The 26,582-nt window shown below is 35.3% G+C and overlaps 1 protein-coding gene across 6 annotated transcripts in view; it reads left to right on the top strand.

Annotated features, from left to right (window-relative positions):
- PACRG (parkin coregulated) overlaps positions 1-26,582 on the top strand; it is a 214,659-nt gene that overhangs the window by 118,175 nt on the left and 69,902 nt on the right. For 5 of the 6 annotated variants that reach the window (XM_038130619.1, XM_038130621.1, XM_038130622.1 and 2 more), the window contains exon 5: positions 4,105-4,254. The exons of the other annotated variant lie outside the window; for it this stretch is intronic. In XM_038130619.1, the coding sequence (XP_037986547.1) occupies positions 4,105-4,254 (150 nt within the window). The remainder of the gene's footprint in view (positions 1-4,104; positions 4,255-26,582) is intronic. 6 annotated transcript variants of the gene reach the window in all.

Genomic DNA, 26,582 nt, shown 5'->3' with positions numbered 1-26,582 from the left:
TCCTTAGCAGTGCACCCAGTGCAGAGGAACTCCTTAGCTTAGTGACAGAGCTCCAGGAGGAGGTGGGTAGGCTGAGGTGTATTGAGATGAGAGAGAGACTGCTGGAATTGTACTCTGTCTTTTCTAAGAAGACACAGGCAGATGCAGTTTCCCTGTCCTTTCTCCATCTGGAAAAACAGAATGACTCAAGAGATAGGGGGCAATGGTGACAAGTTCCTTTGCTGGCACGACAAGCACATCTCCTCTGGAACTGCCCCAGCTTCCCAGGTGTCCTAATACAATAGGTACGAGACTCTGCAAGTGGTACCAAACAGCAACAAGCATAATGGTTCATCAAGCATGAAGATGTCACAAAGGTTAAGTTGACCTGTGCCCTGCATCAAAACTGCTTCCATAAAAAAAGAATCAACTGGTCATTTTAATAGGATGGTCTCACCAGCAGCTAACAGAAGGCACAATATGCAGACTGGACCTACTTCTTGGGAAAGTCTGACGCCTCCCTGGAGCCCGCAGGGGTTAAAGATGTGAAGAGAAAGCTTCCTCCCCTCAGATGGCCCTCAGATTATTATCCATTATTTATTTTTTAGGCATGCGGTGATAAAGTCCAAACAAGATGTCTAGGGACAACTGAGATTTCAAGGCTATGGGACAACTGGCTAAGGGATCAGTAGTGGAAGTAGTTCTCTTTTTTACCCTTCCAGTTGCAGAGAATGATGAGGAAAGAAATAGGAAGAGCCAGCAGATCAGTATCTGGCTCTGAGGCTGCTGTCACTGTCAGGATTTAGAGTTTTTTGGTCAAGGATCAGTTTAAATGACATGAGGCCTACTGGTGCCTGTGTCAGAAGGGGAAAAGGATCTTTGCACAGGACTTAGCAGGGTTCGTTGAAAGAGATTTAAATTAGATTTGAAGGGGAAAAGGGATCAAACAGGGCTTGCTACAGATAAGCTTGGGTGCAGCATGCCATGTCCCTCTTCAAGGGACAGTGCCAGTGAAGTCCTTCAGTCATGTTTTGGAAGAGGTAGGGGATGAAGATCTTTGTGGCTGATGTGGTGTCTGAAGGCCTTTTCAGGCACAGTGTTCATGTAATGATAGACTTTTCAATTATCAGAGAAGTAAGGAGACAGGTAGAACTGCAGCCTTGGACTTAAAGAGGGCAGACTTTGGCCTGTTCAGGAGCATGTTTAACAGAGACCCTTTGGAGGCAGTCCTGAAGGGCAGTGGGGTCCAGGAAGGCTGGATGTTCTTCCAGGAGAAAATCTTAAAGGTTCAGGAGCAAATTGTCCCATGTGCTGAAAGATGAGACAACAAATGGGCCTGACTGAACAGAGACACTTGTCTGGAATTCTGGGGATAAAAGAGTTTATGACCATGGGAAGAAAGGGCAGGCAATTCCGGAAGACTAGAAGGTTGTCATACGGTTATGCAGGGAGAAAATTACAAGTTCCAAAGCCCAAGTAAAACTTAATCTGGCTACTGCCATAAAATATAATAAAAATATTTCCATAACTATATCAGAAGCAAACTGAGGGCTGAGGAGAATCCATCTCCAATCTTTTACTGGTCGTAGGGATAAGTATAAGGACAAAGGATGAGGAAAAGGCTGAGGTACTTAATGCATCCTTTGCATCCATCTTTATCTGTAAAACCAGTTATTCTCAGAATACCCTGTATACCCCTGAGCTGGAGATAGGGATGGGGAACAGGATAAAGCCACCATAATCCAAGGAGAAATGGTCCGGTACTTGCTGCTCCACTTGGACAGAGACAAGTCTATAGCATCAGATGGGATCAATCCAAAAGTTCTTCCTAGTAGTATTTGGACAACCATTTCCACTTACATGACATACTCGGCATGCCTAGAAATAAGGTTTCTTATAGTCTGGTACAGCTTCACAGTCCAGAAGTACTATTCCTGGGAGTGGGTACTATTTGTTAAAAATTAAGAAGCAGTGATTTCTGTCAATTATTTTTTTAATCCCTTAATTAATTTTGCATATACTAATAATTAATTTTACTAATGTGTAATCATTCATAAAATTGTATATAAATAATCATTCATGCTTGTATGCATGACATAACTATTGTACTGAAAATTGCCAGTGTTAGTGATAATTCCCCTATTAGTTCAGTTAGCTATTATTTATGTGTATGACAAGTTAGTGGTGAATAAATCTATACGATGGAACCCCAAAACTTGCTCTTCCAACCACTCTTCCAAGCAAATGCATAATGCCTGTTTCTCTCTAACAGAGTGTTTTCCTACCTGAGACTTGGACCCAATCTTTAAAGTTGTATCTGGGTGTCTCTCTTTGCTAAAGAAGCCTTCGAACATCCATCCACAAAAGCACAATTTGGAATAGCCAGCCTCTTTGCTGGAACTTAACGTGAGCATGCTGCATTGTTTGGCTTCCTGTCCACACATTATTATGCTCAGAGATAATGTGAAATTAAGTGCAGCCTGGTGACTACAGCAGGGACTATTGTGGAAAATAAGCAATATAGAATTCAGTCTGTACATTCATTTAGCAGTACTCCTTTAACTTGGATGAGGTTGATGAATAGTACCTTTATACCTTGGGCTTTCTGTTTTCTAACAGTAGGTTCAGTATGTTGTTCACAAACATGCCAAGAGGCATGAATGGAGATTATTTACTAGTTGATTTTTGAGAATTGTCTCTGTCCTTTCACACAACCAGTCTACCCTGCCCTTGGTTTGGAGATCTAGCTCTGATTTTTAACACTCAGCAGGCATGTGATAAGCTGCAGAAGCAGGTGGAGTACAATGTATTTGTTTAAAGAGATGGAAAAACTGACATTGCTCCTTTCTGAAAATACTACTTCATTCCCTATGAAATGGCATTCCTGTGCACTGATAAAACTCAGCACAGGAAATACTGAGTCATAGAATTGTAGAATCATAGAATCATGGTTTGGGTTGCAAGGGGCCTTTAAAGATCATCTAGCTCCAGCACCTCTGCAATAACTAGAGATATCGTTGATACTAATACTTCCATTTGAAGAGGCAGTTCTTGAAGAAGTTGCTAATAACTCCTCTTCAAATTTTTTTGTCTTCTTTGCTACATTTATTTTCTAAGTGCTTATACTTTGTTATGGTGTCTTGAATCACATATCTACATATGTCTGTGTTTATAAAACATAGTAATGAATATGAGCTTATCTTTTTCAGTTCTGTCCCAGTGCAATGATGTAGAAGTTAATGTGACTGGGCAGAACACTGGAGTATTAGACCGATATATAAGACCATACCAAATCTGACAACTGCTGACAAATTTATCCAGCTGTATAATTTCAGAAGTGCTTTTATAAATAGATGGATTTTGCAAGGAAAAAGAAATATACATATTTCAAGCGTGACTAATTTTTAATTACAAGAGAGAATGCAAAGTACTTTTAGTAAAATTAAAAGAGAAGAAACAAGAGGTTTTTATAAAATGTCTCATTGTCATAAGATTAGAAGCATGAAACTGAAAGCTAAGAGAAACATCTAAGTGGGCTAGACAAAAACCTTTTTTTTCCCCCTAGAATGTTTTTCTTTTGAAAAAAGCCTACAAGGTTTATTTGTTGGGGTTTTTTTCTATAAACATTTGCTTCGTTGTACTGATTCTCAGAATAGTAGGAATTGTCAGTTGAATGAATAAAATGATCATGAAATAAATGAGTACAAACACACAAACACCAATTGTTGCACTAGAATGCATCTGTTGTCAACTTTTGCAGGTTGTCTTGCAGTTGTATAGTTCCATTGGCCCCAAGTGGTACTTACTGAACATTTATTTTTCATTTGTTTGGACCACGCCAGTATTATACAGGCAGCATGAGGGAATAATGAGCTGCATTCTTTGGGTTACTGAAGAGTCAGCACAAATTGTGGGAACAAATAACAATCAGACAAGGCAGTGTTTTATAACATCAGGACTGCAATCCATCTTTGGGATCTTTCTAAGCTGGGCTAATAAAGGCCCACTTACAATTCCCAACAGAGTATAGTTTAATTAAATTTGTCCATTAGAGGACTCCTCCCCCTCCCTTTACATTTTAGAAATTAATTCTGCTTTCTGCCTGTTGTTCTTTTTGCATCACAGATGCACTGAACCTTCGTAACCGACAGGTCCTCTGCACCACGCTGAAAGTCATCCAGCACCTGGTGGTGTCAGCTGAAATGGTGGGGGAGGCCTTGGTGCCCTATTATCGGCAAATTCTCCCAGTCCTAAGCATCTTTAAGCACATGAATGGTGAGTTATCCTAACAGACACTGTGTCTTTCAACTCCTAAGGCAAAAAGGGGCTTGAGGCAGGGTTAATTAACAATGTAGTTAAGATTTATTACTGTATATAAACTCAAATCCATTTGGAGCTCTAAATAATGTAAACTCCCCCTCTTACTATTCCCTAAGGATGCACTGAAATTAACAATTTCATTTATTACTCCTTGCACGTACAGTTTATTTAACACAGTACAGAAGCAGTGAAGCAGTTCTATAATCTTCCAATAATTAAATTGTAAACTTTGTAGCAGTCTTTTGAATACATTAATAAATTGCAAAGCTTTTTTCCTCCCTCCAACATGTTAGTTTAGTCCAGCTGTTTTATTCAATTCTGTGCTCTCCACAAGCAATTTGCTGCTACCAGAAGGTTTAGGAAAGATTAAAAATAAAAGTAGAGATCAAACTAATTAATTTGATAGTCAAGAAAACTCCATGTCACAGAAGAATTTCAAGTTAGATGATATCGAGCAAAACAGTGAAGTTTGAAGTTATTGCTGCACACTTAGCAGTTTTCATTATAGAGATGTTTAGAATTAATTTATATCTATAGTTGTGTTTTCTTTGTAGTGCAGATCTCGCCAGTTTCAGTCTTTAATAACTGGTACTCTGAGTTCTCTATACTGTGAGTACATTTATGTCACAGTTATCAGCTGAAATCAACATGATGTATATTGCTTTTGCCAAATTAATTTTTAAAATATTTTTTGGTAGTATATCTATCTGTACTTATTTTCAATTGTCTACAAAGTTACTGACTTAAAAATTTCAATTATTGACTTGTGGCCACAGATGAAAAGAAATTATTTCCTCACAAGCTTTCAAAGGAGGGTTTTCATTAAATTCATGGCATTTTAATAGTTCTCTGCAGGACTCCTTCCTATTATAGTTTCTGTTTGCATTACTACAGAATATAATACCTTATACTCACTCTTTAGCAAGTATAAGATTCAAATCAGATGGAAAAATGCCTGTTCAGAGACTGACTTGAAGGCACAAACTAAATTTACATTTTAGATCTCTTTAAATACATGTACATCTCTGACTTAGTGAGAAACATTCAGTAACATGGAATTTCACAAATGCAAGTTATTTCTGATGACAGTTGTGGCTTTCCAGAAGTTGTGGGATGAAAGGTTATGAGTGAAATCTGTTGGCTGAACTTAAGCAATTTCAGTAGGGCTCCTTATGAATTGGAAGATTTCCCCCTAACTGATCTAATTTCAGTATCTGGCACAAAAGAAGACTGTAAAAATGACTCTCATTGATTAATGAATATACCACGTGTGCTTTTTTCCAAATTTCCACATGAAGTAGCCCATAAATTCTCTTGACTGGGCTTTTCACAGTGATTTCAGATGAATAATAGGGAAAGCTCATGTGTAGCCAGGTAAATAGCTTGGCAAGGCATTAAACACAATCTAAATATATCTTTAGTTCTGATTGTATTGTGAGCAAAATAAAACACATTTTCAACATATTTGCATGAGATCTCTGCTCTGTGAAATTGCGCCTATATAAAACTACACTAAATCATTATATTTGGCATTAAAGAACTAAAGCCCCAAAAATAAATGAAAAGTAGTAGTAGTAGTAGTAGTAGTAGTAGTAGTAGTAGTAGTAGTAGTAGTAGTTCAAAATTAGCTGATTTTATTAAGTCATTACTTTTTTAGAAGTAAAAATTTTAAAACTTTAGTATTACCAGGAATGGAATAGATGCTATTTGCAAGGCCAACCATGTGAAACTGTTCAACTTCTTCAGTACTCATATAAGGATGATAAGGAATACCTCTGTCTTCTCCTTCCACAATAATATTATGTTTCATTCCTTCTTCCCTGGGGTGGTTGGCAGAAAATACAGGGTTCTTTCCTCCTCTTTCTATCTCACATAAGCTAATAGGCAGCTGAGGTGCAGGTGTTTGCTCCCAGTTATAAGGAAATTACAGAATTGATCTGGACTATTTTCTTCACTGTTTATTTTTACAGGTGAACGATGTGGTAAGTGAAGTGTACTTCTTTCTTCTTTTCTGTATGTCTTGTGGAAGTAAGAACTGTGGTGCATCTTCCTGCACTTATTTGATTTGCAGTCTATTAAGTCAAACACTGTGGAAGTTTGTCTAGAATTAAGTGAAATGGAAGAAGCCATGTTTTAGTCATTGCCACCTCACTAGATCAGTATCTATCTGATGAAAGGAACTCTTACCAAATTCAGCATCTGTGAATACCACTCTCAGTGTGTGTGATGTGGAGCTCTGGAACCCCCAAGCCAAAATTCTTTAGATACAAAAAGTTTCCATACGTTTGGTGGAGGCTCAGAAATGTCATAAAAAGAGTATATTGCTTGTTTAATAAAACACGTGTCATTGCTATTGGTAATTTTTGTAAATTATAAAAAAAGGAGAGCATTGATGAGAAACAAATTAGGAGTTTTAATCATTGAAAGCATATAATATGTGTTCACCCATCTGAGTCACAAGATACAAGTTTAAAATAAATCAATGCAATCTAAGTTATAAATGCCAGGAGGAAGACCCCAACCTCCTAAGACAGTCTGTGTGAAAGCCAGAGGAGAGGGCTCCATTAACTTCTGAAGTCTTGTTAGTGAGCAAGGGACTTTTTGGTGCACAAAGCGTATTTGGTGTGTCTCCATTTGTGCCCTCTCTGGAACTTAGGCCCTGATTTTCAGTAGATTTTTCTTTTCCCTCGGGTTCTTGAGTGCCCTGTTGCAGACCATTAAGACATGAAAGAGCAAAGTTCTGCGGGTGGTGCTACCACTTGTGTCTTTATTGGTGGAGACACGGAGGGCCCCCTCACCATCTGGCCAGAGTGTGCTCTGAAACAGGGTTGAAGCTTTCTGCTGAAACTCTTAGCCAGAGCCATGAGGCTGGCAGGAGAGCAAGAGAAGGGAACATGAGTATATTTCAGTGGTTGAGGAAGAGGAATACTGCTGTGATACAGCAGCTGTTTGTCTATTTTCTGGAGACCGGGAGGAGACTAGCAGTCTCCAAGCAAGCTTCCCAACATAGGGACTATTATATAAATTTGCTGCTATATAAGATAAGAAACTAAAAATGTAACAATAGTGCTTATTAAGTCTTATTATATAATCTTTACTGCCACTGTAGTTACATGTGTAAGGTAAATGTACCCTTATAAAACTCATTTAAATCTTGTGAAGAGGGAAAGAAAATTCTGTATAGACTCAAATGGAAGTATTCTTTTGCATCACAAAACCATATCTTTTTTGTATCTTTCTAAGCTGTCTTTTATAAATCTGTGAATTATCTGGAGTAAATACAATTTAAAAACAAATACAGTAAGCTTGTTATTTTATGAAAGCAGACAGAAGAGAAAAATAAAAGAGAAAAAAGGAGAGAAAAAGGAGTCTTTGGAGCCTGGAATATGCTATTAGGGTACATTTATGTCAGAATGGTGTCTGAAACAGAAACCAATTCATTAAAAGGATTAGACTTTTAGGAACAGCAAAATTATCCTGTTTGATTTACCTGACTGGTAAATGAAAATTTCATGTATTTAGTTTAACAGCTATTTTCATGTTATCAATTTATATTATTATATGGAGCAAGAACAGTTCTGCATATAAAATAAAGTTAGATGAAACAAAATATTATTAGGGTTTACAGGCCTCAAGGAGGGAAGAGTGGGTTGCCACTGCACTGTGGAAGTTACCTCTCCAGCATGGTAATTTCATCTGTGACTTGTTACAGTCACTGTGAGGTAAACAGTGGAAGTAGGGCAGCCTGAAGTTTCTCTTGGCTGAAATAAAATTGCCTTGACACCATCAATAACTTAAAGCTCATGTAAACTTTGGACAGTCTCTACCTATGTAGCCAGTCCTTGAAAATAAAATTGTAGAGGTATGACTGAGAATTGTAGAGAATACCTGATGCAGTTGTATTGTAGCATTCAACCAAGTGTGAAGCCACAAAGCAGAATTATACTGCATGCTTTACAGCACCTGAACTTCACTTGGGAAGAAACATTCTCTTGTCTGAAAGGTACTTCATATAATTTGGAGAACTCTATTTTACAAAATGCAGTAATATTGCATAGACTCTAAAGGAAGAAGCAGGACCTAAGTGTTAAATGGCAAAAGCAAAAGACTGCCTAGAGTTACAAGTCCTCCCTGTGCTGGAGTTCAAGTATTTTCAGAACTGCCTGTGTATTCCAGAGGTAGTGATGCTCCTCCAAGTGGTTCATAGTTATTAGTGAGAAGCAGCAATTATCCTTTAATGTGATTGAAGATGCTCTAAAGAAAAGTCTCTTGCCCAGAAAATTTCAACTGTTGCCTTCTTCCTCTGGGAAATACAAAAGTCCTTTCAAAAGTCAGTCTTCTTCTAAAATACTTTTCATCTTGCCAAATCTGTGTTCAGAAGGCTTAATCTTTCAGAATAAGAAAAACCTACAAAAAAAAATAAAACAAACCTAGACATCTTTAACATCAATATTTACAAAGTAATATTTACAAATGTATTTGATGTTCTCTTAATTTCTCCTATGAACTCTGAGATTTCAGACTATTCTCAGACAACTTTTTTCAGAGTTCCAGTGCTACTACCTTTAGCTTTTCTTTTTTTTTTTCTTTTAAACTGAAAATGGAGCTTTAGTTCATTCATGGTTGAAATTTACATTAAAAAACATTCAGTGCCATAAGATTATTGATAAAATAAACCATGCTAATATACTAGTAACATAAACTGTATTCTACAGTTTTCACATTGTTCTTATGCTTCATTTTGACACTTATTCTTCCTATTACTTTGCATATTTTCCAAGATTGTCATTATTTCTAAGCTTTCTTTGAAATCCGTCAGTAACAATTTCTGAAATTTGAGAACAAGAGTCTGATGTGGCTTTAAGGATACACACTTCAAAGGAATAAGACCACCATGACAACATGGATCTAAGTGAAGAAACTAGTTTTGATTCATTTTCTGGGTTTTTTTTTCAATATATACCTTCAGTACAAGAGGATGCAGGATGTTCTGATTCATCAACATTTAATGAAAAATATTGTGATTTTCCCAAAATGGCATCTGCCAGTAAATCACCTTTTTAAGCAGATGAAGACAGATTGATTGCACTCCAAAAATGTTATTACCATACTGCTGAGAAGCAAAATATATTTTTGTCATTCCCAACTGTGATTAATGATATTATTTCAACAGGCTTTCTGTGAGTAACAGTTCTAAGGATATTTATTTAACAAATATTCTTCAATGTTTTTAAGAACATCAAAACATTTCTCATCTATGACATCCACTGATGGTCTTTTAATGGTATTTTTCAAAAATGTCTCAAGTTTTTTTGTCATGACTCTCATCTTGAAAGTATAAGTCTAACAAAATAGTGTTTTATGTTGTAATTGAGTAAGCGGAAAAGCAATCCTTGACCATTATTATCTGTTGTCTCACCTTTTTTGCACTGATCAATCTTATTTTTTTTCAATGACCTCTATTGCGTATAAAGCTACAAAAAATTCACTGGAACTCTGAAGCACAGAAATTGGGAGTTACCAAGATCCACTTGTATCGGAGCATTTGTTGCTTTAGTATCTTCAATACAAACCATGTGATTTTAAGCTGATTATATAGTAAACTTCTTATGTGTAATCAATACTCTGTCAGGTACTTTCTAACACATTGAGAGAATCATTGCACTTGGATCATAATGGCTGGGTAATTTCTAATTACTATCTCATTTCTTAGCTGAAAATACAGCACAAGTCTGTGCAAAATAGAACTGATTCAGCTGTGATTAAATTGAAGCTATTCACACTTAGCACTTACTTTTAATGTGTTAATAGTCTATTTAATTCAGCATCTTGAATTTTTGATAAAAGAAAAATGAAAAGCTTCCCATGTCAGAGGGTGATACATTACATTCAATATTTTCTTTTTCCCTTTTCAGTTTTTTTTAATTTTTTGGGTATTATGACTCAAGAAAATGAGTTTTCTATTGAATGAAAAACAGGGTGTATATGAGTTAGGACTTCTGAATTCAGAAAATTCATGGACAAGTAAAATAAGGAAACATTAAATGCTTCCTGTGCTTCAGTAGAAACATCTGTAAAATGGATATTACCTGAAAGGGCTTGTAGGCCTCAATCAGCATTTTGCTTGGCAATTAATCAGAGCTTTAACAAAGTACCAGGAGTGTGGTATGTCAGTGAAACATAATTTTCATAGAGTTAAGGATTCATATCATGCTTTGCTTTAATACATTTATTCCATTTGTGTTCCTTTGGGAAATAATAACCTGTGGAAATACCATGTTTGAGGAAGATTTGGACATTCAGGATTAGATTTGTGCAGAATTACAGTAGCATCTGTATGTCTGTTTATACTGGATGCTAATACCTGTCTTAATATCAGCAGGTGTCTATCTGGCCTCCAAATGAGACAAGGAAATGTTGAAGTTCCCTGAGAAGTCCACAGAGGAAGCATGCTTTGAGCAAATCTAATGCATAGCTGTAGTACTAACATCAAGACACAACATGCATAGTTATTTTAATTTATTTTGCTTGCAGACTTATTTGTGGCTTGTTTGGCATTTGTTTGGCTAAGAAAGCCTATGGCATCCTGGCCTGTATCAGCAATAGCGTGGCCAGAAGGATGAAGGAAGTGATTTTCCCTCTGTGCTCAGCAGTGGTGAGGCCACACTTCCAATCCTGTGGTCCAGTTTTGGGCCTCCCATTGTAAGAAGGACACTGAGGTGCTGGAGTTTGTCCAGAGATTGGCAATGAAACTGGGGAAGGTCTGGAGCACAAGTCTTTTTGCAGCTGAGGGAGCTGGGGTTGTTTAGCCTGGAGAAAAAAAGACTTGAAGGGGATCTCATTAGCTCTCTACAACTGCCTGAATGGAGCAAGGTGTGGGCTGGTCACTTCTCCCAAGTAACAAGAAATAAAACAAGAGGAAATGTCCTCAGGTTGTGTCAGGGAAGGTTTAGGTTGTGCATTAGGAAAAGTTTCTTCATGGACCGGGTTGTCAAACATTGAAATAGACTGGCAGTGTTGGGGTCACCAACCCTGAAGCTGTTTAATAGACTTGTAGATGTGTAGATGTGATTGGGGTATAATTTAGTGGTGAACTTGATGGGGTTAAGTTCATGGTTTGAATTCATGATCTTAGAGGTCTTTTCCAACCTAAACAGTTCTATAGTTCCATGCTATTTTTGAAAAAATAAAATGCATGTACAATTTTGCAAGCTGGAACTAGAACTCACAGTTCTCAGCTGCTGTTTGACTTGTGTAAATGCTTCATCTGTAACTTCTTCTTTGGGTAGGAGTTCTGAACTCTTTCCTGAACCTAAGTGAACCACACTAAAAGGGATTGTGCATGCTGGCACAGATTCATCTAGAAAACACTACCCACAGAGTCAGCTAGTTTAGCACATGCCCCAGTTGGGTGGAATTGCATGTTGCAGGACAGTTCCCTAGCTGTCCTGGGTGGATCAGAACTTCACCTGCCATTCTGCAGTTCTGGATAAAGGCCTTTAGGTTTTGGATGAGTAGAGTTCATACATGTGCCTGAACTTCTCATTTTCAATTGAGTTACTATAAGCAGCTCCCTATGGACTTCTTTGTCACTCTTCTCAGGCTCTTGATTCAGTTTGCAAGGAGTTGAGACACCTACATGTGTTCTCTAGATATTAAGACTTCTTTTGTATCTGCCCCTTACAATGTAAGTTGTTTTTACAATTGTGCCCCTTACAATTGTAAAATTTGACTACTGCCCCGCCAGCTAGGAGTTATTCCTGCCTTCTGGGCAATTAATTTCTATGTTTTTACACAGTTGATTTGCAGTTGGTTGTTGGGATTGAGAAGTGAGTTCTTCAGCTGGACTTTTGCTGTCGACTTCACGCAGAAGTACTTTCGGAGTACACACTAAGTAATTCCGAGAAAATATTGTTTTCTGCATAATTATCTTTTTATATATGTTTGCAAACAAATTTGCCTTAAGTTTGAGGAGACATAAGATTTCAGCTTGTCACATTTATTAAGGTGGCTTTTTTTTTTTTAAATATATATCTGAAATCTGGGTTCACATAATAATTTTAAGCTGATTGTGTTTGTTTATTGCAGATGTTTTTATTTGTGTGCTCAATTAGTTCTGAGAACTAATTATAACTGATGGAATTCAATTTTCTGTTCTGAGAAAAATATTTCCGTGAAAGTCAGTGTGAGGATACCAAAATCAAGGAAATGTGTTCTGCACCTGGCTCTCTGTTCTTATATTAACGAAATAAACCCTAAAACTTCCAGGTAGTGGGGAGAGAGAGGCTTGGGAGAGAGGGAGGTCCTTGTATGGGTAACAATTTTCTTGTGGCATTTCTCTCTCTCCCTCAAGGAAAACAGATTAAAGCCCCATATAATGGAATGATACCAGTGGGAACATAAATATTGCAGTGTGATTAAACCACCAAAATACTCAGGTGATTAAAGTGCTTCAGGTCTTTCAGTTATTATTCTGTTATATCATTTCATCTCATTTCAAGATGTTGCTTTTTTCACAGTTTTTGAAGAACACTCTAGGCAACAAAATTGATTTTGTGAGGCCCATAGCGTTGGACTATTGATTTATTTTTTTATATTGCACATCCATCATCTTTGTTTTCAGACACTCCAGCAAAAATATGTATTCTTGTTATAACATCATCTGGCTGTCCCAACACTGATGCAATTAGTGCATGGAAATCTTTGTGCCTTTGACAGGACTGTACTAACTGAGAGGAACCCTTTTGACTTTTCTTATTTGAGAATTAGGTGAGGTAGATCAGACATTTATGATCAGAAAATTTGCTCACTAATGTAATCTAATTCAAAACTTAGAAGTTTCAGATAGGAATTATATTTTTTGTGAGAAAAAAAAAGTCAAACCAATCAACCAACCAAACCAAACCAATCCAAACAAAATCCAAAAGCAAATAAACAATCCTTAGAACACCTGATTTTATGTTAAGACTTTCCTTTTTGTTGTGTTGGGTTGGGTTCCCTGTTGTTTTTGCCTTGAAAAGGTAATCCAAAATTCAGCAAATGTATGAAATACCAAAGCTGTTGTTCAACTCTCTCTCTTCTCACTTTGTTCTGGGTATTATGATACAGTTTCTAAGAAAAAGAATGTGTCACATTACATAAGAAGAAACAAAATCAATATATAATTAAGGATGTTAATAATTTTTCAGATTTAGCAGTTGTTGAGCTCAGTTGACACACGACAGTGATGGGGTTACTTGTGCCTACTTTCTGCCTTTGATTCTCCAGGCCAGTGATCAGAAACCCATTTAGGGATGAATGAAATGGGAAATTACTTTGGCCAATATACAAAGCAGAGGTTGTCAAATGGTACTGTACTTCTTGTCTCAATGCAAAATGCCTTTTCTACTTCCATATTGCTGGGTGTTGGTTAAGGCATTGATATTCTGAAGTGATTTTCTATAGTGTCAACAGTAATTGTATACATTCTTTTTCACTCCCAACAGTCCCTGTGTATTGATATGTTGTTTCTTGTTTTTTACTTAATGTTCAATTTTTAAAGACAGAAGCAGATGCATTTCTGATGTATTTGTATGGGGTTTCTTATGATGAGTTAATAATCCATGGTCCCTGACTAGGACTCTGAAGCTTTACAATAGTTCAACTACATAATAATGATGTGTCATTGAACTGACTAGGGGTTGTGATTTGAAATTAAATTTAAGTATAGTTCCTTATATTAAGTATATTCCTAAAAATTATTCCTTAAATTCTTTATATTTCTCTTAGGAGTATGTTGAAGTATAAGGTAGTAAAAACAATGTTGATCAAATTATTCTTTTATATACTTTAAAAGAGCAGAAATTCTAATTAGACAAAAAATCTGAATATTTCTGTAGCTAGCAGAGTGTAAGGAAAAGTGAACAAATTTTAACAAATAATTAAGGAATGAAACTGAATGCATAAAATAGAAATTTTTGTTCAAAGAATGTTCTCCTGCAAACCTCGCCTTTGTGTCTGTCAGCCCTCCTGTTTCCTCCTAGCATTTTTCCACATTTTTCATTCCTTTCCTATTCTCATTGTATTTTATGTTAGCCCTACTTTTGAGGACTTTACTTTTAATTTTTTTATCTAATTTTGAGAATAAAAAATTCTTTCCATTTTGCTGATTTACTATTATTGTCAGTGTCTCTGTGTAAGAAGGAAGAGTCCTTCAGCAAATGCCACCAAAAGAAGTGAAATAAATTTTAAGAATTAATTTAAAAATTACCTTTAAGCATTAACTCCTGCTCAGCCAAAGCAAATAGGAGGGAGCATTACAGAGAAAAATAAGTTTTTTATTACATCTTTCCAGTAAATTACATGTTTAATAAATCTAACCTCACTGAGGGAAGTATAATGCAAGAAAATGGTATAGATCTCTTTGGAACTGAGAAAGAAAATTACCTAACCTTTCCATTGTAAAAGAAGTTCCTGAAATTACTGTAGCTAAACGATATTTCTGTGATGTACATGAAGGTACTTCTGAAGATTTTTTTTTCTTGATATGGTTTTCTTTCTTGTTATCAGTTTAATACTTTAAAATTTTCATCTCTTCTTTGCCATTGTCTCAGAAGTTGTCCATCTGTGTGTTGTGATTTGATAAACAAAGTGAGTATACTTTTCAGCCATGCTGGCTTGACTGGGTGAGCATGAGAGAAATGAAAGGAACCAAGACATATGGCAAGATACCTGAATCTCTTTAGGTGGCTGTATTTTGGTTTGAGGAGAACCGAACACTAAGAAAAAACCTTTACTGATAAATATAAGGTTGTGATATTAAATGCTGATCTATACTTTACATGACACATTATATATTGTATTCCTGACTAGCAATGGGAAGAGACAAAACATATTCAGAAAGGCTGGATATGTGAAAATTTCATCTTTGGAGCAACCTGTCTCCACTGATTGCAGGGAGAGCCTGGAGAGGTTAGCCTTTTTAGGGGTAAAATTAGCTTTGCTGAGTACACTGTCCATGGGTTAGATTTCAGAGAGAAGCAGGACTGTCCCAGTAGATTAATCTATCACAAAAATGACAATTGCAAATCAAAACTAAACAGTGGAGTGGTCATAACAGGAAAATCCTCAGAGATGTTCATGATTACAACTTAGAAAAATAAATGTAAGGCATATGGATAATTTGAGTTGCAATTGCAGTCTCTGTAATAAAAACATTATGTGGTATGCTATTTGAGCAGCACCGCAAATAGTTTTCACAGGCATTATGAAAAGGCAGTTTCCCTGTGGCACCAGAGACATGCTTGTTAGGCCCCAGAATCTCTTCTTGAAGGATTGTTTGTATTTTCTTTCTGTTGAATGAACTCACACATACCTTATTTAACCACCTGCTAGTAACGCAAACAATTTGATGAAATCAGACATGAAAGTGAATGATTTTGTTGCCTTGCAGTACTTTGTCTTCGATGTAAACAAACACTGTCGTAGGGAAACTACTGTGTCATAAGCCTCCACCAGGCAGAGATACAGTGAATTTAAAAGATTAGTAGTGGTTGGCATACACATATTTCTGTGTGAAAAGGAAAATCATGAACCTTCCGTCTGAAATAATCTATGTGTAAGGATGGAACCAGAAAACATGAGAAGTGTGTGTGTGTGTGTGTGCGTGTGTGTGCAATTTTTTTTTTTTTAATGAAAATAGACCTATAGTGAAGATTCTGTTAAATTATTCATGCAAGTTTAGAAATTCATGTTCTGTTGAGGAGATGCAAAGATTATTTCCTGTATTTTTGAAAACTAAACAGAGGACCTCTTCTACATATTTTTATTGAATTTACAGAAAGTATTCTTGCTTCTCTGGCTGAAACTGGTAGGTGTGTTTAATAAGTGTCATTATTTCTTGTATGTAATCCCAGAAAAATCCCATGTAACTCAAAGTAGGACCAGAGACTTGTTTGTGGAGGCCAACTGCAAAACAAGAATTGTGTGTATGGCCTTGAAAGAAAAAAACAACTCCTTTTTAATTAGGTTTCAAATATTACATAACTTGAATGGGATATATAATATAGGTGTATTGTACATTTAATTATAAATAGTAGAGTATATGATCATGCAAGAAGAGTATTTCAAGCCATTTGTTGTTTTTTTTTCCCCAAAGGCTTTTCTGTTTGGAAAATAATAAAAAAGTATTTGGAAAAAATTCTTTATATTTACATTATAATATTCTTAATTTAAGACATACAAAATAGAGGTTGCTATTTGTTTTGTATTCTGTCCTGATTTAATAAAGAAAGGTGAACCTAAATAATAAATCAGAGAGTCTGGAACTGTATTTTTTGGGATTCTGATTTTCAAATTTGAAATGTTGATAATTGAGAGAAACTTGCTGGACTCCCATTTCCTTTCTCTAGTTAGACATGAATGTTTTGTGCATTGCCTTCATAAAGCCATGTTCTTCAGTGCATCTTCTTACTATGTAATACAAAAATTAGCATCTATTATTCTTACACTGTCAGATATTACACAGTACTCCCAGCTTGGTTTTTTCGTGCTTAGTTTCTGTACTGAAAAAAAGTTGTGACCATTTGATTTTTTCACTGCAGTGTCTAGATTTGGGCTGCAGCGGACACAATGGGCTATATTCTTACTGCTCATTTGAAAAAAAATAAGAAATAGTAAGTTCAAGAACTGGTTCCCTGATCATTTGTGTTACTTAACTGCTAGCACTGTGCCTGGCATGGATTTGGTCTGTGCTGAGTGGCACAACTGAGACACAATTTTTTATCTATGAAGCATACACAGGATAATTCCTCTAGCAGATAGTGTGGACAAAACTTCTGTGGCCTGGGTACTTTCTTCCCCTGCAGTTTTTGAATACCATTACAGAGTGCTTGGTACCATCAACCCCATCCTTGTTCCACTCCTACTTTTGAAATTGAAGTTTTCTATACTTCCAGTTTGCTCTTGTCAGTATTTATGTTCTTTCACTCCTGAGGACTTGCAGGAAAATCTCAATTTTTTTCTCCTTTCTTCTATGAGGAAAATATTGTAAACTCCAGATTTGCTGCTTTAAATATGAGAATATATTAAAAGCATTTTATAATCCTCAATTAAAAATCAAAGATTTTTTACTTATTTTGCTGTTTCTGTAAACACTGCTGTTTTGTAAGCTTAATGGAATTTTACTTACTGAAAAAAACTATTTGAAGGGCCTCTTTGGTTCAGTTTAAATAGCAGCATTGTTACAGAGTAGAATAATATGTTAAGTCTACGGTATTTTTTTCTTTTTAATTCATGACTGTTTGAGTCATTGTTTAAAATCTAGTGCTGCTTGCAATGTCATCCAGGGAAGAATGTGACAAACAATTCCCTACTGTTGTGCGATAAACTTTTTTTTTTTTAATTTATATATCCTTAGTACTTGTTGATTTTGCTTTATATATTTTCCATTTTTTTGAAAATGCTTTTGTAGAAAATCAAAATGAATAAATGGTTATTGATGTTGAGCAAAAATGTATGTTTAATAATCTTTATAATTTATGTGCCGGTATGTATGTATTTATTTATTTATTTACAGAAAAATCTAAATACATGTAAGCAAACCCTAAAAATATTATTTCTATTTCTTTATTCTTATGCTACTGTTAATTTTCCTTTTTCCAGCACTTTTAATTGTGGTGTGAAATCTCCTAATCTTCTGCAGCAACACTGGAAGATGAATTATAATGGTACTTTAGGCTTCCATAATGAATTTTCATTTGAGCACAGATTTTTTAACTTCTATTTTAGATCTTAAGTGTTTACTGAAGTAGAAAACTGTTTCTACCACAATACACATATGTACTTTATTCTTTAGAAGATGAACAGCAGGGATTAAAATTAAACTGGTGATAAGATTTTACATGATTAATTGCAGAAGAAGATTAGAGCCCCGATAAACTAATTACCAGAGAAGCTCCTGAGTCTGCTATTTTGCTATGCAGGCTCTGATAAATAAGAAGTGATTGGAGAGGAATGGTGATGTCAGATTTCACAGTAACTGAGTTTACATTTTTGTCTTAATTTTCAATGCACTCTATTTAGCTTTTTTTGCTCCTTGCCTTACATTCCTGTTAGTTACTCCTGTCCCCAGTGATTAAGTACTGTCTAATAATTGGGATTGGTTGACGCTAGAAAAATATCCAAGACTGATTCTGTGGACATTAATTGCACATATGCATATTCCTGTGTCTTACACAGATACAGATCGATGCACACACACACTTGTGTTAATGGGTATGCACTGATGTTGCCCTACTCTTCTGGAAGAAATTTCTTACTTTTAGCTTGTAAAAGTATTGAAGAAATTGCTTATTCAGAGTCTATGCCATATCTCCTTTGAAGAGGGCTTGTTCATGCCATTTGGGAAGTAGAAAAGATAGTACTGCAGCGCTGTTTCTGGGCTATCGACAGTTTTCCACATATTTTGGGGGCTGGTGGTGTCAAAAACAGAGTGACAAAAACACTGCAACAAGGCCAAGTAACTTGGTAGTTCCTTGTGTTAATATAGCCATCTCCTGCAGGATAAAGATCACAAAAATTAGAATGAATTTCTATATGACAACATAGAAATTACATGAGAATCTCTTTATCATATGGATCTTTGACAATAGTGTAGCAAATGTTGTAAATCTAAACCCCCAGATTCTTAAGTCTTTAAGCACATTTTTCAAAGTGCTGGTTTGTTATGATAAGCTGTATATTGAAAGAGAAGAATGATACCTCTCAAGTACTGAGTCCTCCAAAGCTACCTAGACTGAAATCTACCTGGCTGTTACACCATATTTATATCTATGTTTCAGCCCTTCTTAAGTGTCTGCAATGTTTTCTTACTTTTATAAGTTGTATCTTTGTAAACTTGTATCTACTTCTAGGTTCAGATTTTAGCAGACAATTCTAGGATTACCTACTGCAGAGAATATGAAAAACCTTTATGCACGAAGAGAAATTGCTCTGGAATACAGTTGCTCAGTCATACATGTCTTTCAGGCATCTGAAGCCATTATTAATTGACCTCAGTAGCTTCATTAAAAAGAGATAGAACAACTTTCATTTGTGTGTCAGTACAGATGGTGATAGCCCCAGAACTGTTGCTTCGAGCCAGAGCTCACAAGCTGTTTAAAACAGAGCATATCCCTCGATATGCTTCCTACTGATCATGGACCATTAACAGTACTAAGTTCCGGTGGGAAAGTGGGCTAGTCGAGAACTCTGCTTGGCTGCTTTAGGGCAGAGCCTGTGTTATGCAGTTTACTGCACTAATTATATACTCTTGATGAGCTCATTAGAGGACAATAAAGGAAAATGAAAACAGTTTGCAATATGTGTGGTCAAATTAGCCACACAGAGAAATTACAGTCAGTACTTAAATGCTGTATAGCAAGTGTCCATTAAAAAAAATGTAGACACTCGTGTATGTACACTGTAATGATGCCTAAACTAATTTTCTTTAATGTGTTTATTTTTCAAATTGGGAATTGGATCCTGTTTCTATCTGATTAGAATGCAAAGGAAAGATTTAAATGAGGCAGGCAACACGATATTTATAGCAATGTTCTTCATGGAAGTTTTTAATTATGCAGATCTGAGTTGGTGGTCAACTTGCCATGTTTTAGGGTTCAGATCTTATTTCCAGTTAAGAAAGAGACTATTTTTAAATTGATAGACCACTTAAGGCTATCAATTTAAGACTATCCACTTAAGACTATCTGTTTAAGTCTCCATTTAAGACAGTTCCTATATGCAGTTGAGTGAAAATAAATTGCATTTAAATGCAGTTCATGGTAATTTGAAGAAAAAACATTTTTAAGATTTATTTCATAAACACTTTCTGTGTACACATATGTACACTAATTCATATACAAAATATTAGCATGGATAGAAGGTAACTGTGGTACTTAACTGCAAAGGATTTTTCTTCTTTGTGGGTGTAAAAAAGTTTATATGTGCAAGTTATGAACAGGGAAAGTACAGCAGAGGTAGACTTGTTTTAAAGCTGCAGGCAAATCTGATCAAGATGGTTCTACAGAAGACAAATGAGGGACCTTTGCTCAAACTGCTCAAAAGTTGGTATACTTGCATGTGTCATTGTTCCTTGCCCCAAACCTGTGAAATACCTCAGAATTTTAATCTTTCTGTTTAACCCAGTTCATTCTAACAGAAGTCAGTTAGGAAAGGATTGCAGGTGCAACCATACTAGGGGACTTGATGGGGGAGCTACTTTCAGTGAGGATTGGTTACTTAATGGATATATGGACATCTGTGAGCCTGCAGTTTATCTGTCAGGCTCAGCCTACCCAAAATGGGGTGTGCCATTAATGCATAAATTGCTCGGAATTACATTGTCAAAGGCAAACCAGATTCCTGGTGCTTTGACCAATTGAAATTACTTTTTACAAAGTGTTCAGCGAAACCTGTATGAAATTTCAGGTCCTTTGCAAGTCTAAATTTGTAAATGAGCCTTCATGCGCTTAGACCAGAGGTTTTATAAATCATTGCTATCCCAAAATTTCTTTTCTATTTGGTTTATTGTAGCTTTTCCACTACGGTTGTTTTCTCTGTATTTTGATTGATCTGTGTAATGAAACACTCTCAGCATAAGCTGGAAATATCACATACCTATGGAGTCCAGATGAAGCTGCAAATTTGGTGTCTTTATTGATATAGGCCTGTTTCATGAAGGAAATAACCTGATAGGGCCCCAAAATGCTTTTTTTCACGCTATTCTTTCTGAATTAATCCAGTGATGTGAAAATTTGGGATGAATCTGAATCAAGAATTCTCATATATTTGTAAATTTTTTCATTGTCTGACCATTCACTGTGTAGCTGTAACATTGGCACTAAAGTAATGCTTAAACACTTTGTGTTTTTCAAGTAAGCTCTCTCACTTCATTTCTTCTTAGAAATGAAATTTGACTGACTTTTATGTTAGAAGAGCTAATTCTTGCAAATAAATGTAAAGAATATATAAAGAATATATATCATTTTTATGATGCCTAACTGTAAAATAAAAATCCCAGTAGATGCTTTAAGGATAATTTATTTTCCGAACTTAAATATATCTTGAGATATAACTGTTGAACAAAGTAAGCAGTTATATTGTTTTTGTTGCCATGAACACAGAGTTATGTCAGTGAGAGAACACTGAATTGCATGCTGGGTGGAAACTGACTGGATGCTTTAACCCTTGCTATAACCAGAGGCTTGATCTGGTTTTGGAGAGGTTGTTGTTGTTGGGGTTTTTTTGTCACATAAATTAAGAATTATCCAAAATAATTTTCTTTACTTATTATTGCTTCTAATACTGAAAATTTCTCCAAAGCAAAAATAATCTGATAGAAAAGCATAGAAAAATAGTCAGAAGTAAAACTACTGGGCATGTAGTCACAGCTGGATGAATGGAATGGGAACTAAAACTCTCATTTGCGCAAACAGGTGCAGAAGTCCATTAGTCTTAAGGTTAAGAAAAGTACATGAATGAACTTTTTCCATTCTATGGTGTGCAAAGCATCTCTTTATGGTCAAAGCTATGTAATGTAACAGTAACTCTATTTATGCAAACAAAAAAACCAGAAATCAACCTAAGCATATCATGTGTTGTCAGAACCACCACCATTTTTTAACCAATATATAAATTTTATATACAATATATAGATCTAAATTGGAATTTCTCTGTTTTCCCTGGTTTTTATATTACCAATCTAGGAATTTCTAAAGCAAAAATAGTATAAAACTATTTTAAAATGGCTTGTGGACAAAAATTATATAATAAATTTTTAAGTTGTACATTTTTAAGGTAATGCATGTATAGGTTGCTGTGTGCTCTTCAATAAAATATATTGTATTATTATATAATAATACTTATTATGTTGTCATAATTTGATCAACTATTAATTTAATAACTATAGATATTCCAGTGTATGCACTATTGTAATTTTTCAGGGTGCATTGTGACAACTTGTGCAATAGGTTATCAGAAAATACATGCTAAAGAAAAAATGTAAGTCAAATTATTTTGTATTGCTCATATCCAAATAACTGAATTCCATTCTAAGCTGCAAACAATAACTAAGCAAAGCTTCAAATTGTGAAATCTCCACTATTTTTTAGCAAAATGGTATTTTTCGAAATCATTTGCAGTTATAGTTATCAAAGAAAATTGGCTCAGTTTTTCTTTGGGTTAACTGGACCATTTCTTATTTTTCACTAATTAGCCAAAGCTCTTTTAACCTAAAATGAGCCCTACTGGTTTCCACAAACCAGAAAATTAACGGCACAAAAAACTGGAGGGTATACATCAGTGTGAAGAATGCAATGTATTTTTTAAAACACCCCATTGTGTTACCAATAGACTAATTTATTGCCCCTTTTCTTTCCCCTGCACTTGGTGCCTGCTCTGGGTGGCACTGCAGTCCAGAGAATTCTTTTCTGTGGTGGCTGGTTGTAACTGCAAAGTTCGTGGATTTTGTGGGCTTCCTTTAGAAGGGCAAGTAGAGGGATCACCTGAGAGAGAAGGAATAGGGCTACTTCAGACAGGACCTACCAGGGAAAATGGCTAATTTAGACTGCATAACTCTTTAGCACTCAATGTAACTAATTTTCTTCTGTCATTGTTCTTATAGCTTTGTTGCCCACCTCTTACAGTGTTAATATTTTTTGAAACTTAGGTCATAATATCCTTCCAAACTTAGTAACTGGAGAACAGTTAGACCCAGGAAGGATTCCCATTGATTTTAGCTTTAATGAGAATTGGATCAGCCCATAAATGAACAATTTGTATAGCCTTTTAATTAACTGAAGTGGCCAAGTTAGTCATCACAACAGAATCACAGGACTATGCGTACAATTGGTGATTCAGTTCACCTAACTGAAGGTCTACATGTGCTATTAGAGGATATAATTCATGTTATCAAAGTGTAATCTGGACTATTATCTGAATCAATAATCATTTGAAAAGAAAGAAGACCCTTTTTGCCAGAGTGCAGAGAACCACAGGTTCAATAATGAAATGATTGACTATGCACTTCCAAGAAAAGGCAGTTAAACTGCACAGTGTGCTCTGTACTTGGACAAAATATTAGAGACTGGAGTTATATTTACTCAAATTGAAAATTGAAAATAAACTTGAATAAGGAATGAATCTTGGTTTGGTACTGTACCAAAGCCTTTCCCCATGTGCTGGAAAATAGGTGCATGAAGCCATTGTCTATCTGGCTGCTACAATTTACTGCTACGTTTTACAGTCCAGCTTTTGTACTTTTAGAACTACACTGTATATCCAAGGCTTAGAAATTCTTTGACACATCAAGACTGAGTCCACCTGGTCAAAGTACGCTAGAGTTATAAATTGCATTAGTTAGGAAAAGATAGTGGTTGTCAGTCTTAGCTATTGAATTCAATTGCTTTACAGTGATTTTTATAACTAGAACAGCATTAATAATAATAATTCCATTATTATTTCAGTATTTAAAATAAATTATAAAAAATAAATATTGTCATTTTTTTAGTTCCCACTTCCATGAAGAAACTACAAATTAGAACAGTGAGAATATAACAACTCTGAAAGACTGTCTCTTGAGCTACAGTCAGAGTTTTAAATTCCAACAAATCTCAGCAAATACCGGAAGTAAAATCATCAGCTTTTCCTAATCAGGAATTAAAGACACTTCAAAAATCTTGTGAATTTTGTATAGGTTTCATGCTGATTCACCAAACACCTGAGGTGCTTAGCCATGCACAAGAAGCAAGGTATATAAATAACACTAGCCAACCCGTGTGTTTGATTCAGATTCTAAATTCTGCCTGAAGTGCTATAATGTAATCAGATGATTATGTACTTATTGCTGTAATTTTTAATACATGCAGAAATCAATATTTTGGATCTGCTGATATCTGTGACTTTTATTGACTCCAGGGCGAATGGAATTAAGCCTGGAGCATAGAAGATTGTATGAACAAACATTTTTGTCATATTAGATGTTGTTAATCTTGTGGAACAAAGTAGTTCAAGTACTGAGAACTTTATGAAAGTCAGTGCTTTTTTTAACATGTAAACTATTTGCAAACTTAATTTTGCTAACTTAATTTTGCTAGTTTTTGGAGAAAAATAGAAAATAATTCATAAATAAGGCACTAAATAATAACATTAGCAGGGAAATGATTCCCCATAACTGTTTGTTAAAGTACCTACCAAAACCTAGCAAGTATGGAATTTATTTTCTCCTTGAAAACAGAGCAGATTTGAACTGCAATATCTTTTGACAATGTTTTTTCAGGGTTTTTTCATGTGTTACTCCACTAAGTACAACACTGTTATTATATTATACAACATAAAAATATTTCTTAGTGCAAGAACTTGAGTTTCAATGTTTTATGTTTTCTATTTAGAGTTGAAAATTCTACATCTTATCTGTGTCAGCAAACATTTAAATAACTGATGCAAACCAGATCAGAGTGGGAAAATACAAACTAATGCATAAAACCCAGGCTAATGCAGAATATAATGATCAGAGCAGTTTCAGTGTGAAGTAGGAAATGCAGATATAAATCCTGTCAATCTGAGAAGAAACCCTGAGTGTTTCAGTGTGCTGGGTGATTCTCTGCCCTTTTATAGATACAGGAGAAGCTGCCACCACCTCTTTCTAGTTTCTGAAATTGAATGTCTTGTCCTTAGTTCAATTTGTTTCATACAGGTTAAAATGTATAAGATGGAGATAATAATCCTCCCAATTTTTATTGCAATGACATCTTTTTAAGAAGATGCAGATCTGGTTTTTAAGAGATAAAAAGTGAAAGTGATCTTTAATTTTTTTTGTCCTGAAGGAGAATGCAGCTTAAAGATGATTTCAAGACCTAGCATCATATAATTTTTTTAAATTGCAAGATCATCCTGCATGACATGAAGGATGATCTTATGAACATTAAAAAAAAACTTTCTTTTTGCTGTTAAATTAAAAAAAACTATAGGCTGAAAGCTATGTTACACCTACTAGTCGTCCCTGGTTGAGATTCAGAGCTGTGTATCACTAGGCTTGAAGCTAAATCTGTGCTCAGCCTATTTCAGGAGGCACAGAAACATCCTTGTGCATGGTCACAGTAGCTTGTCTGAGATACTGTAGGAAATTCAGTATTATAAACTAAAATGCTCTTTCTCCCATATATAGCCGGTTTGCCTCCAAGCCCTGTGTTGCCTGAAGAGGACCTCAGAAAATAAACCCTAGGCCTCATTTCTTGAGGAGTTGCTTCCATTCTTTGGCAATCAAGTTCCATTTTCTGTTAGTGAAACATAAGATTAGACACCTGATTTCACATCCCCAAAGTCTATGACCTTTGGCCAGAAAATACAAGTACTTTTTTTAAAAAAATTCTGTGATCCAAATTTAAGTTCATGATATCTACAAGTTCTCTTTTGCTCTAAAACTAGAAAGGGAATAAATATTTTAAGTGAGATTTTTTTTTCTTTTTTCATGTTCTAAGGCTATCTGTCACTTAAATCAGCTGAAATAAGAATTAATGGATTCAAAAATACTCATCATTCTAGACAAGTCAGATTTGTCAGGAAGCTCTCTCAAAGGTATCTCTCCATTACAATTTTATAATATATGGTAAAGGATATACAATAATAGGAAATAAAAATCCATTCAAGGCTGACTTATGTTCCAGAAAGACTCCATCCTATGCCCTTTTGATATTTTCAGCCATTTTGTCAGGTGTATTCTAAAATAAAGATTATAATGTTGAAGTACATAAGCTAATACCTATAGTGTGGTTGGATGCCTTCTCATGAAGAAACACATATGCTGTAGGTAACCAAAATAGTTTAAAACTTTGCCTGTGTATGAATCTTTATTTTACTTTGCCATATGTGGTATAGATTTTAAAAGCACACTCTTTATTGTTTTCATTTGCTTGTTCAATGGAATGGTCATTCTTGCCCACACAAAGTCCAAATAATGAACTAACTCACATCAAACTGACCATGGTGTGTAATTGCAATTAGTTTTTTATTAGTCATCTAATATTAGATAGTGTTAGTCATCATACTGATACATATTGTTGTTATGATAGCATGCATTCCAAACAAAATGTCCTAAAGGGAATCATAAAACTCAGGTGAAGTATACTAGATCTCCTAACTCATCAGCACCTAGTGAAGTATCTTGTACAGTATGTTAGAGGCATAATTGAGAGTAGTAATAAAATATTAATAGCTTTGTTTTTCACTTCTGAATTATAGCATCCATTTATAAATAGGCTATATGCATT

The sequence above is a fragment of the Motacilla alba genome, chromosome 3 (genome assembly GCF_015832195.1).
Source record: "Motacilla alba alba isolate MOTALB_02 chromosome 3, Motacilla_alba_V1.0_pri, whole genome shotgun sequence".
Classification (NCBI taxonomy): Eukaryota; Metazoa; Chordata; class Aves; order Passeriformes; family Motacillidae; genus Motacilla; species Motacilla alba.
Note: the sequence above shows the minus strand (reverse complement) of the source record. Positions and strands in the feature narration are given on the sequence as shown.